Raw genomic sequence first — 12,482 nt, 5'->3', positions numbered from 1 at the left:
TTCGCCGCGGGAGCGCGCCCTGGGGCCATTGTTCTTTGTTTTTTTGGGTCGAAACCCTGGGGCGATTGTCGCATGCATGCATGCACACGGCTCAGATCTCTGTCACGAGCGCGCGCTCTCTCTCTCATTAAATCTCTCTGACATGCACGTACACAAGGAAAAAGTCCGAAACAAACCTCAAACTTATAAACGAAAGCTAAATCGAACCCCGAACTTCCAATCTCTGAAATCAGCACACTGAATTCGTTGATCCCGATCTATTCTAAACCTTGGGAGCATTTCGCTGGTATTCACTGATGTGACAAGTCAAACCCTGGGATCGTTGACCAAGTCGTGTGTCCTCTTAGTTTTTTTTTTTTGAGAACTATGTGTCCTCTTAGTTTTGATGGCTGCATTGAGAAAATGTTATTGTTTTCAACAACAAAAATCGCTACAGTACCTCTCAGTTTTGAAAAAAAAATCTCAGTTTCAAAAACCATTCAAAGTTTAAAAAATGTTTGTGTATTAAAAAAATGTGCACTACAGTACCTCCCAGGTTTTCAAAAATAGTTCGACACTTTCAAACAATGTTCGAATTCAATAAATATTTATGTTTTAAATAAACTCTCACGAATTTAAAAAAAGGTTTGCATCTTAAAAATTATTCAGTACAGTGCCTCTCAGTTAAAAAATGTTCAAAGTTCAAAAAAATGTATTTAAAAAATGATCATGAGAGTACCTCCTGGGTATTCAAAAATTGTTCATGTTTTCAAAAAGATTAGTTTTAGAATTTGAAAAAAAATATTTGCATCTTAAAAGTTGTTCGCTGGAGTACCTCAAAATTTTTAGAAAATCTTAAAAGTTCGAAAAATATTTGTGTTTCAGAAAATGTTCGCTGCAGTACCACCTATGTTTCTAAAATTTGTTTGGGTTTCTAAAAAATAATGTTTCAAAAAATATTCATGTTTTAAAGAAATGCTCATAAATTCGAAAAAAATCTAGTCTATCTAATATCTTTTTCAGGAACAAGAGGAAATGGTTTGCATATTAAAAACTTAATCCCTACAGCACCTCTTAGTTTTAAAAGAATGTTCTCGTTTTAAAAGAATGTTCTCGTTTTCAAAAAATGTTTGTGTTCACAAAATATGTTTGCTACAGTACCTCCTTGGTTTTCAATAATTGTTTGTGCTTTCAAAAAATGTACGCGATCCAAAATGTTCAAAATTCGAAAAATGTTTAAGTTTCAAAAAAAAAATCCACAACTTTACAAAATTTTCACCTTTTTCGAACAGAGTCTTTAGCCTTTTTAGGTTCTGGCGCTGCTATTAGTTTATGTTATTAATATGTCGCGTTGCCTAACCGACACCATTGTTCGTTAGTTCTACTGGCTATCCATCCTACACTTGCATCTGTAGCGCCCGCTTTCAATCCCTGCAGCACGCTTTTCATTTTCTGCGACTAGTAGGTGCAAAATGACGGTAATTTGCCGGAAAGAAAATTTTCTCCCTCAGCCGCGGTCAACAATCCCGGCTTTAAGCTGCCACGTCAGCAATCCCTGTTTGGGAACGCACTCAGGATTCAAAATAGACCGGGATTAATGAATTCGATGGGTTGATTTTAGGGATTGAGAGTTGAGAGTTCAATTTAACTTTCGTCTATAAGTTAGAGGTTTGTTTTGAACTTTTTCCCGTACACAACACCGTCTCTTTCACAAGCTCTCTCATCGCGCTTTCTCCCTCTATCATTACTGCTGATATGCTCTGCAAATTGCAAGAGAGTAGCAGGACACGGTCCAATGAGGGCCGATTTTGCTGTTTTGACCATTTTCACAAAGTTCAACAAGACCTGACCTAGTTAAAAAAATTCGTGTTCTGACATTTTTCCCTACTGTTATTGTCTTTGACGGTGGGATAACACAGCCTACCGCCGAGGTCATTGGCGGTAGGATGTAACTACGCATCACGTCCGTTTAACGTGAAAATACCCTACCGTCAGAGTCTTTGACGGTAAATTGTGTAATCCTATCACCATAATCGTAGACACACAATGCGGTCGCCCGTGCATGCATGCCGATGGCTTTGCAATTATGTGGCTCTGATGCATGAATGCTGCCTGTGTCTGCCTAGCTAGCTCGTCAGCAGCATAGGACACGGATTATCTCGAGGTCCTTGGCGCATCTGTCCATGCAAGAAAACAAAAGTACTCCTACATGGTGGAGCGGAGCTCGAGAAATGCAACAGGAGCAGAACACATCACTTGCTTGGGGATGGGATCGTCGCAGAGCAATTGTTTAAGTGTTTGACTCCAAGCTACTCCCTCTGTTCCGAAATGTATGTAGTTTAACGATCTGGCGTACAAAATTTCCTAAGCTACGAAATGAGAAAAATTCTCTACAGGCCCTATAACTTGCGCTGGCGGCCACTTTAGTCCCTGTGGTTAGAAATACCCGAAATGCAATCACTAAACTAGAGGTTCATCTACGGTTCAAAATACAATTTTCTATACGTATGTGCTGATCTGGCCTTGGTCAACGGCTACCAACTGTGCCCGACGACGATGACGAGCACGCCTAGGGCTAGCTTTTTTTTATGTTGGATGTGGACGCGTGGACTATCGCCGGTCTTCGTGGCCGGTTTTTATGTTTAATTAAATGTTTGTTTTTATTTTTTAATTGTTTTTTTTGCGCGTCGTTAAAATGGGTCGGATCAGTATTGGGCGCATGCGCCGACCCAAATGTGGAAGCGGATATTGATATCCGTCAGGCCGACTCAAATGGACAAATCCGTCGTCCGTTTGGTCGGTATGTTGGAGTTGCTCATCCTTCACACATAAACAAGTGACACGGAGAAAAAAAAACAAGTGACACGGAAATATAATTTTCAGTTGATTGACACCCAGTTGATCCCATTTTATTCAGCTCCTCGTACCACACGCTTCACCGCGGGAGCCCCTCGGGCGATTTGGCTGGAGGATAAAGCACCACCGAGTGGCTCCCGGTCCAGTGGTGCCGCGAGAAAGTCGTCCTCCTGTTGGAATGCCATACCTGCAAGCGCTCCAGAAGAGCAAGCTAGTCCACATGGCCAGGCTGCTCCTCCTCCTCCTCCTCGTGGTCGTCCTCCTTGTCTTCGGCTCGCCGGCGGCAGCGTCCGAGCGGCGGCGGAACGCCATCACGCACGTCAAAGGTTTCGATGGCCCTCTGCCTTTCTACCTGGAGACGGGGTACGTGGAGGTGGACGCCACGCACGGCACGGAGCTCTTCTACTACTTCATCCAGTCGCAGCGCAGCCCGAAGGAGGACCCCCTCATCGTGTGGATCACCGGCGGCCCCGGCTGCTCCGCCCTTTCCGGCCTCTTCTTCGAGATCGGCCCTCTCAAATTCGACGTGGCCAGCTACACCGAGGGGTTCCCGACCCTGGTCTACTTCGAGGACTCCTGGACCAAGGTGAGCAACGTCATATTCCTCGACGCGCCCGTCGGCACGGGCTTCTCCTACGCGCGGGAGGAGCAGGGCCTCAACGTCAGCCTCACCGGCACCGGCGCGCAGCTCCGGATATTCCTCGAGAAGTGGATCGCCGACCACCCCGAGTTCACCTCCAACCCGCTCTACATCGGCGGCGACTCCTACTCCGGCTACCTCGTGCCGGTCACCGCGCTCGAGATCGCCAATCATAATGATGCCGGCCACGCAAGCGGAGGCCAGAAGCTCAACCTTCAGGGCTACCTGGTGGGCAACCCTGGCACGGACGACAGGTACGACACCCCGGGCAAGGTGCCTTTCATGCACGGCATGGGGCTCATCTCCGACGAGCTCTACGAGGCGGCGCGGGTCAGCTGCAGCCGGGACGACTTCGTCACGCCGAGCAACGCGCGGTGCGCCAACGCGCTCGACGCCATCAGCCTGGTCACCACCGACATCAACCCCGTGCACGTACTGGAGCCCTTTTGCGGCCTCGCGCTGCGAGACCCCGGCAGCGCCACCGTCTTCACGAAGACGGCGAGGCTGCTGCTCCAGGACAACCTGGAGCACAGGCTGGCCCTCCCCGTGGAATGCCGGGACAACGGGTACCGGCTGTCGTACATCTGGTCGGACGACGCGGAGGTGAGGGAGACGCTGGGCATCCGCGACGGCTCCATCGGCGCGTGGAGCCGGTGCACCACGCTGGCGCACTACCGGCACGACGTGCGAAGCGCAGTACCGTACCACGTCAACCTGACGCGCCGGGGCTACCGGGCGCTGGTGTACAACGGTGACCACGACCTGGACTTCACCTTCGTGGGCACGCAGGCATGGATCAGGACGATGGGCTACCCCGTGGTGGCGCCATGGAGGCCGTGGTACTCCAAGCAGCAGGTCGCGGGGTTCACGACGGAGTACGCCTACAACCTCACCTACGCCACCGTCAAGGGCGCCGGGCACACCGCGCCGGAGTACCGCCCCAAGGAGTGCCTCGACATGCTTGACAGATGGACCTCGCCCGCCGGCAAGCTCTGACTCCGCTCCATTACGAACCACGCATTTCGTGTGCATACTATTTCAAAGAAACAAAATGGCTCGTCCGTCGACTTAGAAATAGTTGCTTCACATGTGTGCATAATAGAAATAGCAAAATCGTCAAGTGATCAATGGTCAAATATGCTTGGAGTCCGAAGTCTGACCAGTATATGGCGTTATTGTAGTGGTTAGCCATCCACTTCATGTGTACACGTTTTGAAATCAAATCTAAGCACAGTCTAAGTACAGTATTTTGGATAACAAAGTTGGACCAGTAGAAAGGCATTACCTGTAGCGACAGGAGTAGAGGTTTTGTTACCAACACGCATGTTTTGCTATTCATTTGATTTCATTTTACTGAGACTGACAGGCTCTTACTGTGCTAGCCAAGATATGTCTTTTCTTTTTTGTGAGATTAGCCAAGATATGTCAAGAACGCGACACCTCTACACCTTGCAGATTCCTCTCAAATCGTTAACTCATGCGAGCAGAAAAATAGGCGGCACAAAAAACAAAAATGAGGTCGCTATCCTGAAACCGAACGAAGTGCCGCATGGATGTCACACAAGAACCATCTAGAGCAGGTGTCCCGGAAAGATTTCTACGAAAGGTCTGACTAGGACACATTTAAATATGACATAATTATGTCATATCTAACCTCATGTCCATTATATTTGTGGCTTATTTATTTATTTGTCCTAACATTTTTTTTATTCTTTGTTGTTGCCTTATTTGTGGGAGGTTAGATGTAACATTCTTAGAAAACATCTAGATGTAAATTAGACAAACTATTCTACAAAACCCATGAAACTGTGTGCCCACCAAGCCACCATTTTCACCCCTGTCATGTCAAGATTTGTTGTTATTCAAATTCAAACACACCGCATGGTTCAAATGAAGTAAATAACATGATAAAAGCAAGGCTACAAAGTGTTATGGAGATGCTAGTGATGCTCAACAAGATCATGTTGGAGCTAGGTATGAACTTCTTGGTTCTAGATCCTACGATGCACTTCGAGAAATGTCTGAATCCTATTAGGACCGTGCTCTCGCTCAACACGGATTCCCATTGATGATGTACCAAAAGTTCTCAAGCATGTGTCTCTCATATTTAATGATCATGTTATGCAAGATGTTGCAACTAGTCATGATTTGTCATAGAACCTTGGAGTTTCAATATTCAGCAGGGCCACAAACGATTGCAAAGCACTTTTGAAGCACACCAAAAGCTCTCTCCACATCCTTTCTAGTTCACTGTTGGCGTGTTGCAAGGTGATAACTTTTGCTACCTTTTAAACGTGGAATTGTTTTAACAAATGTGACTCGTGGAGGATAGATGTCACCCGCAAGGTAGTAACCCATAATGTACTCATGACCATTAATTGTATTGTTGCAAGGAGGAGCATCTCCGATAACAAGCCTAGCAAACAACGATGACCTCGACAGCACATTCAGGTCATTATGAGAACCAGGAAATCCAAAGAGTGAATGCCAGATACATAGATCCTCTGAGGAACAGCCTCAAGAATGATCGTTGGATCGTTGAAGTGGCCTTTTGTACTGACCTTTCCATCATGCAGGATAATTCTTCTATGTACAGAGCATGCAGTCAACTAATCCTCTCGGTGTCTTCCTCGTTGGGTGCCCTCAAGTACTCCAGCCCAAAGACATCAAGCACTTCTTTTGCGAACCTTAGAACGACCTCCAAGATTGTATCTTCTCCGATGTAGACATAGTCATCAATTGCATCGGCCCAACACCCATGTGCTAGAATTTGAACAGCCGCAATACACTTCATCAAAGGGCTCGCACTTATCTCTCGCATGCATTCCTTCTAAGCTTGAACCAATCATCATACTTCTCCATGGCTTTTGGAATGGTGAGAAAGAGACTTGTTTGCATCCAAAAGAGGCGGCAAAAATACTTCTTCGAATAGGTTAGATTAGGGTCAAAATAATCTCTCATAATCTTGGCATGACCCTCGGCTATTCACGATTGAGTTGTATGTGGCCAAATTACGATCCTCTCCTCGGCCTCCAGATATCATCGTTGAAAGTCATGCCAATGACAATTTCAAAGTCATCGTCATCTTCTTCCTTCACGGGATGACGATGAGTCCTCGAAGATCATCTCTCTCATCCTATTCATCTTCAACTGAAACAATTCGGTTCAATTCAATTGGACAAAACAAAATGAGACAAAAAAAATACTCACATCCAAAACGTCGAACACTTGCAAGGCGGTGGTGCTCTATGGGTTGGTCGGTGTTGAGCGAGTAAATTGCACGAAACCACCACTTTGAAGGCTAGGTTTGCAGAAAACACTACGTTACATTCTTTTTGCGAAAAACACTGTGTCTACCGTAATCATTTTGCAAAAACTACTGATCGGCGGATTAGAGTGTTTAGTACGTTTATGACAGGTGGGTCCAGATTTTGTTGACGTGGCATAACGGCTCGGCCGAGACAGCGTTAGATCGAGGATTTGACTAGATTTACAAACCAGTCCCTGCAATTTTACATGAAAACGCCTCAATCAAAATCAAAAAAGCATTCAGCTCCATGGGCTACCAAGCATGACGTGAGCAGAACAACCGATTCAATTCGATTCAGCTGCATCCACGGCATCTCAATGCACCCCAACTCGGCCAACATGTACGCCTGCTGCCTTCTGGCGCGCGTGGACATCACCGAGGGCGTTCCGCGCAACGCCGTCGTCGGCTACTGCCCCGACTGCTTCTCCTACCTCCAGCCGCCGCACTCCTGGCTCCGCGCCGGCCCGGAGTCCCCCGAGTTCCTGCAGATCCTCCTGCGCCGCCTCAAGCACCCGCTCACCTGCCTCCGTATCTTGCTCTCTCGCGTCGAGTTTGTCTTCTCCGAGCCCCACTTTAAGAGAAAAGGCCAGAGCCCGACTTTATAAATAAAGCCACTAGCAGAGTAATAACAAACCACACATGCGAGCAACACATCATGACCCGAGTATCAACGGCAACCAGACCAAGCTAAAGTAAAACGTACATGGCTCCCAGGCCAGTACACGGCGCGCAAGCCGGAGACTCAAAAGACAGCGAAATCAGGGCCAACAACTCCTAATTGCCGGCTTGAGCTGGAGAAAGGGAGGTAGCAGTAGCCTGAATCTTGTACATCATGACATCAAAAGCATCCCGGTCCTCCTCCTTAGTCAATATTCTCCACTACTGCAAGAATATGCAAGTTTTAAATAAGCAATTAGTAGGTTTAACAGGAAATACATGTTCAATGGTAAACTTGTTCCTTGTCGTCCATAGAGTCCAACACACCGCAGCCAATCCCACCCAGAACAATTTTCTCTGGGCCCCAACCAAGTTAGAGGCCAAAAGACAAAGGTCTAAGAAGGAAGTGGGTCTCCAAGAAACATGCAACCACGATCTGATACAACACTAGAAAAGTTTAGCCAAAACACAGTTAAAGAAGATACGGGTCATGTCCTCTCGCTGCGCGCATAGGGCGCAACAGCCAGAGCCAGGGCCATTACGTTTGCGAATCTGGTCACCAGCCGGCAACCGCCCACGCAAGGCCTGCCATAAGAAAATCTTGATTTTTGGAGGAACGCGGGCCCTCCATATCCACTTGAATTTGGAAGTGTTCAAACCAGAGATCAACTTGCCATATAGGGATTTAACAAAGAATCCACCAGACGAGGAGTGGGGCCAGGCCACTGAGTCCTCCACCTCCGAGAGCGTAGGGAAGAAGGCAATGGGGCGCTGCTAGTCGACCAACTCTTCAGGAGATAGAGAACGCCGCAGCTGGAGGTCCCAATTATTGGCAGAGAGCTCAGAGATTGAGATCTCAGGGTCAAGGCAGTAAGAGAAAAGGACAGGAAAGGAAGCCGCAAGCGTGTTCGTACCGCACCACCAGTCAAGCCAAAATCTAGTGGATCTGCCATTATGCACAACAAATTTGACTAGGCCTTGGAAAACAGGCCTAAGTTTTACAAGCTCTTTCTAGAACTGAGAGGCGCCCGTGGCACGGGCAAACATGGGGCTCGAGGAAGGGAAGTATTTGGTTTTGAGAATGTTAAACCAAAGGGGTTTATCCATGGTGGCGGACATGATCTTCCACCACCATTTGATGAGCAGGCACTTGTTCATGACTAAAGTATTAATAATGCCCAGCCCCCCGAGGCTCTTGGGTCGGCAAATGTGTTCCCATTTAACCATGCGATAATTTCGCTTGTTATCAGCCGCATTACAATAGAAGGAACCTCTATGTTTATCAAACCCAGCGTGTGTACCATTAGTGAGAAGATAAAAACTCATCACAAACATAGGGAGGGATGAGAGACAAGCGTTAATCAGAACAACTTTTCCAGCTTGAGTATTGTATCTACCCCTCCAGGGCATGACACGATTGCCAACTTTGGCCACCGTAGGTGTGAAGTCTTTGGCCAAAAGTTTGTCAGAAGAGATAGGAATGCCAAGGTACTTGAGGGGGAAGAAGCCTAGAGAATAGTTCAGCAAGTGGGCTACACACAAGGCCTCGATCTCCAAAACACCAGTGACGATCACTTCACTTTTGGAAAAATTAATTTTCAAGCCCGATAGTGCCTCGAAGCAAAGAAGGAGAAACTAGAGATGGGAGAGGCAAGCATCATTAAGTTCCACCATAATAATCGTATCATCGGCATACTGTAGATGAGTAATACCTTCAGGGATGAGATGCGAGCTCACCGGCGTGATGTGTCCATCCACCACGGCTCTAGACAAAATATTAGAGAGAGCATCCGCAACAAAGTTAAAAAAGGATGGGAGAGGCCGGGTCTCCTTGCCTGAGGCCTCTGGAATTCTTGAAGAAGTTAATAACCCTCCCATTGACAGAAATAGCAGTGTGGCCCCCCGAGACCATCTGCATAATTTTGTGAACAACGCCACCATCAAAACCCTTGGACAGAAGAACCTGCCTTAAGAAGTCCCAACTCACGGAATCATAAGCCTTCTCAAAATCCAACTTAAGGAGAACTGCCTTGTTGCCAGATTTATGGATATCATGGATGATCTCATGCAGGCAAAGGACCCCATCAAGGATAAAGCGACCTTTGACAAAGGCAGATTGAGTAGGAGAAAGGGTGCGATGAGAAACTGGTGTAAGGCTAGTGGCCAAACATTTGGCGGAAATTTGGCAAAAATATTAATCAAAGCAATAGGCCTAAACTGGGAAATGAGCTCCGCACCCTTGACTTTAGGAATGAGGGAAATAACATCATAATTGAGTCTAGAATGTCCATCGTCCCCAAACAGAACCCTTGGATAATCGCACAAATAAGCGCTTTAAGTTGAGCCCAAAAAGTCTTGAAGAAAGGAATTGAGAAGCAATCTGGGCCAGAAGCAGAGTTAGCATTAGCTTTATTGATAGAAATGAAGATTTCCTCTTCAGAGAAAGGAAGCATAAGAGCAGAATTTTCATCCAAAGAGACCCGATCGCAGTTGTTCCAGAAAGAAGAGGAAATTCTAAAGCCTAGATCTGGCTTGGCAGAGAGAACGGAAGAGAAGAAATCAACCATGTGGTCCATGAAAATGCCTTGGTCTGAGAATTTTAACCCGTTGATCATCAGGTTGTCAATCGCGCATCTTTGAAGCTAAAAGCAAAAGTGCTCCCTGGGTGGTTTTGGTAATTAATGTCAACATATCTCTTGTTGGACTAATCCTTTATCTAGTATATTTCAGATGGGTTCAACAGTGGAGTGGCGTGGACAAGAGATTGTGGAACCCCTTCAAGATGCTAAGGACAGAAGATTGGCAAAAGCTCAAGATTCTACATTTTCATTTTAGTGATCCAAGATCACATTGAGTCCATAGGAAAGCCAATACTATAAAAAAGGGGTTGAGGTGTTGCTTAATGGCTTGGTTGCTCAAAGTGCTTAGTGATATGCTCCAAATCCCTCAACCACTTTCTCATATCCACATATGTCCCAAACCAAAAGTCAAACTCAGCCCCACCGATTTGATCTATCCGGCGCCACCGAGTTCATTTGATATAGCCACTAACAGAAACCCTAATCAGTTCGGTCTCACCGGTGGGATCTCGGTCTCACCGAGATGGGCTTACAAACTCTCTGACGGTGTCCTGGACTAGGGGGTACTCACCACGTCATCTCCCAATCTGTTAGATTGGGCCGAGGACCCCCATGGCCGTATACTCATGGGCCAGTCCGGTCAGCTGCCGCATACAAGGAAGATTCCGCAAGACTCGATGATCAAGACAAGGACTCCTCCCCCACCGGTGTATTCGGCTAGGACTCTTGTTATCCTAGGCCTCTGGTGCATTATATAAACCAAGGCCAGGCTAGTCGATAGACATATACAACAATCATACCATAGGCTAGCTTCTAGGGTTTAGCCTCTCTGATCTCGTGGTAGATCAACTCTTGTATTACCCATATCATCAATATTAATCAAGCAGGAGTAGGGTTTTACCTCCATCGAGAGGGCCCGAACCTGGGTAAAAACATCGTGTCCCTTGTCTCCTGTTACCATCCGCCTAGACGCACAGTTCGGGACCCCCTACCCGAGATCCACCAGTTTTGACACCGACATTGGTGCTTTCATTGAGAGTTCCGCTGTGTGTTCGGCAAAGGGTCGATGGCTCGCCTGCAGATCAACTGCGACTTCGGCATCTTCATCACTAGCTCGGCTGGTCACCTTGGTTCGACCAAGGACTGCGCCCTACCTCCAATCGTCATGTTCGGATGAGGGCCTTCATCAACATCTGCTCCGATCTCTATCAAGATCAAGGAGGAATCATCCAGGGAGCCCGGGGGCTCAACGTCAACATTGCCCTCGGGCGACCGTGCTGTTTTTCTGGACAGCGAACTTGTATCCGCCGTCACCGCCTCCTCGAGCACTGGTTTGACGATTGCTTAGGTGGAATAGTGTGGAATTACGTCTACAACAGCCACGCTAAATTTCGTCGAGTTCCGATGGAGGAATCTCCGACAATCTATGATATACCGGAGCCCTGTCAAATCTAGACGAGAATCTGGACGAGTTTAGGGCGTGGTGTCCAGCTTCTACTTCGGACGTCCTTTGGAAGATCCAACCGTTGATCGGCTGCAGAATTCCTATATCTACCACCTCCCAAAATTTCAGCTCGATCCGACCGTCTAAACTCCAGGAACCTTCCGATTAGTGCATCACTTCTCGGATCTGTTTTCTGCGCGAAAACGAATCTGACCCGAGTTCGTCTTTTTTATGAACGGGAATTCAGACATCCTTTTTGAAGGAAGTTTTGTATGGGGTATCGTGTTTTGTTCCCGAACACATCCCGCTAACCTTAAAATCTTTTGAACATGATCTTCAACATCATGCTGGTGTCAAACCAGTCCGGCAATATTGCTCCACGGCTGCCGACCTGCGCTAGACATGTCGTCACTTTGTTGAGCCGCGCTCAACTTCTTCGGATCATCATCTCGGCAAGCCGAACAAGAGTCCGGCATCACGAAGGATAAATCATCACCAACATCGCCGCCCCACGGATTACATGGAGCGGGCACACCTGCATCGCCGCCCGGTCACTTCATCAAGCCGGCATCGACCACGTCACGACCTGCATCGGCAGGGCCGCACTATTGCTTTTTCAAGCTGATGTCCATCACGCCGACCTACTTCGACTCATTGGCTGACATCGAGGCTTCATCACGTTAGCTAGACCGGGGGCTTCATCATTTCTTCATCAACCTACTCCGGAGACTTCGGCATCGCTGGCCGACCAGCTCCGTCACGTTAGCTGGACCGAGGGCTTTGCCTCGGCGAGCCAACCTTTGCCAGCATCGCCATGCCGTTGCTTTATTGCCCATCAGGCGATAGGTGTACGGATCGAGTCCCAATTTTGGGAATCACCTTTCTTCGGATTGCTACAACAAATAAGCCAGGTGCTATTAATCCTAGTATTTTTTGCTTGTTTGGGTTCATTTTTTCCAACGAATTATTACTCTGGTTTGTCCATCATATATATGCAGGTCTATCAAATGGTGGCCG

The 12,482-nt window shown here is 47.2% G+C and overlaps 1 protein-coding gene across 1 annotated transcript; it reads left to right on the top strand.

Moving 5' to 3' along the window:
• Window positions 1–2,995: 2,995 nt before the first annotated feature.
• Window positions 2,996–4,769, top strand: LOC119276975 (serine carboxypeptidase-like 2). The gene has a single exon (XM_037558158.1). It carries the CDS (start codon window positions 3,014–3,016, stop codon window positions 4,469–4,471), a length of 1,458 nt encoding a protein of 485 aa, XP_037414055.1. The 5' UTR covers window positions 2,996–3,013; the 3' UTR covers window positions 4,472–4,769.
• The last annotated feature ends 7,713 nt before the right edge of the window (window positions 4,770–12,482 follow it).

The sequence above is a fragment of the Triticum dicoccoides genome, chromosome 3B, assembly GCF_002162155.2.
Source record: "Triticum dicoccoides isolate Atlit2015 ecotype Zavitan chromosome 3B, WEW_v2.0, whole genome shotgun sequence".
Classification (NCBI taxonomy): domain Eukaryota; kingdom Viridiplantae; phylum Streptophyta; class Magnoliopsida; order Poales; family Poaceae; genus Triticum; species Triticum dicoccoides.
The sequence above is the reverse complement of the archived record's forward strand: the minus strand, read 5'-3'. Positions and strand labels throughout refer to the sequence as shown.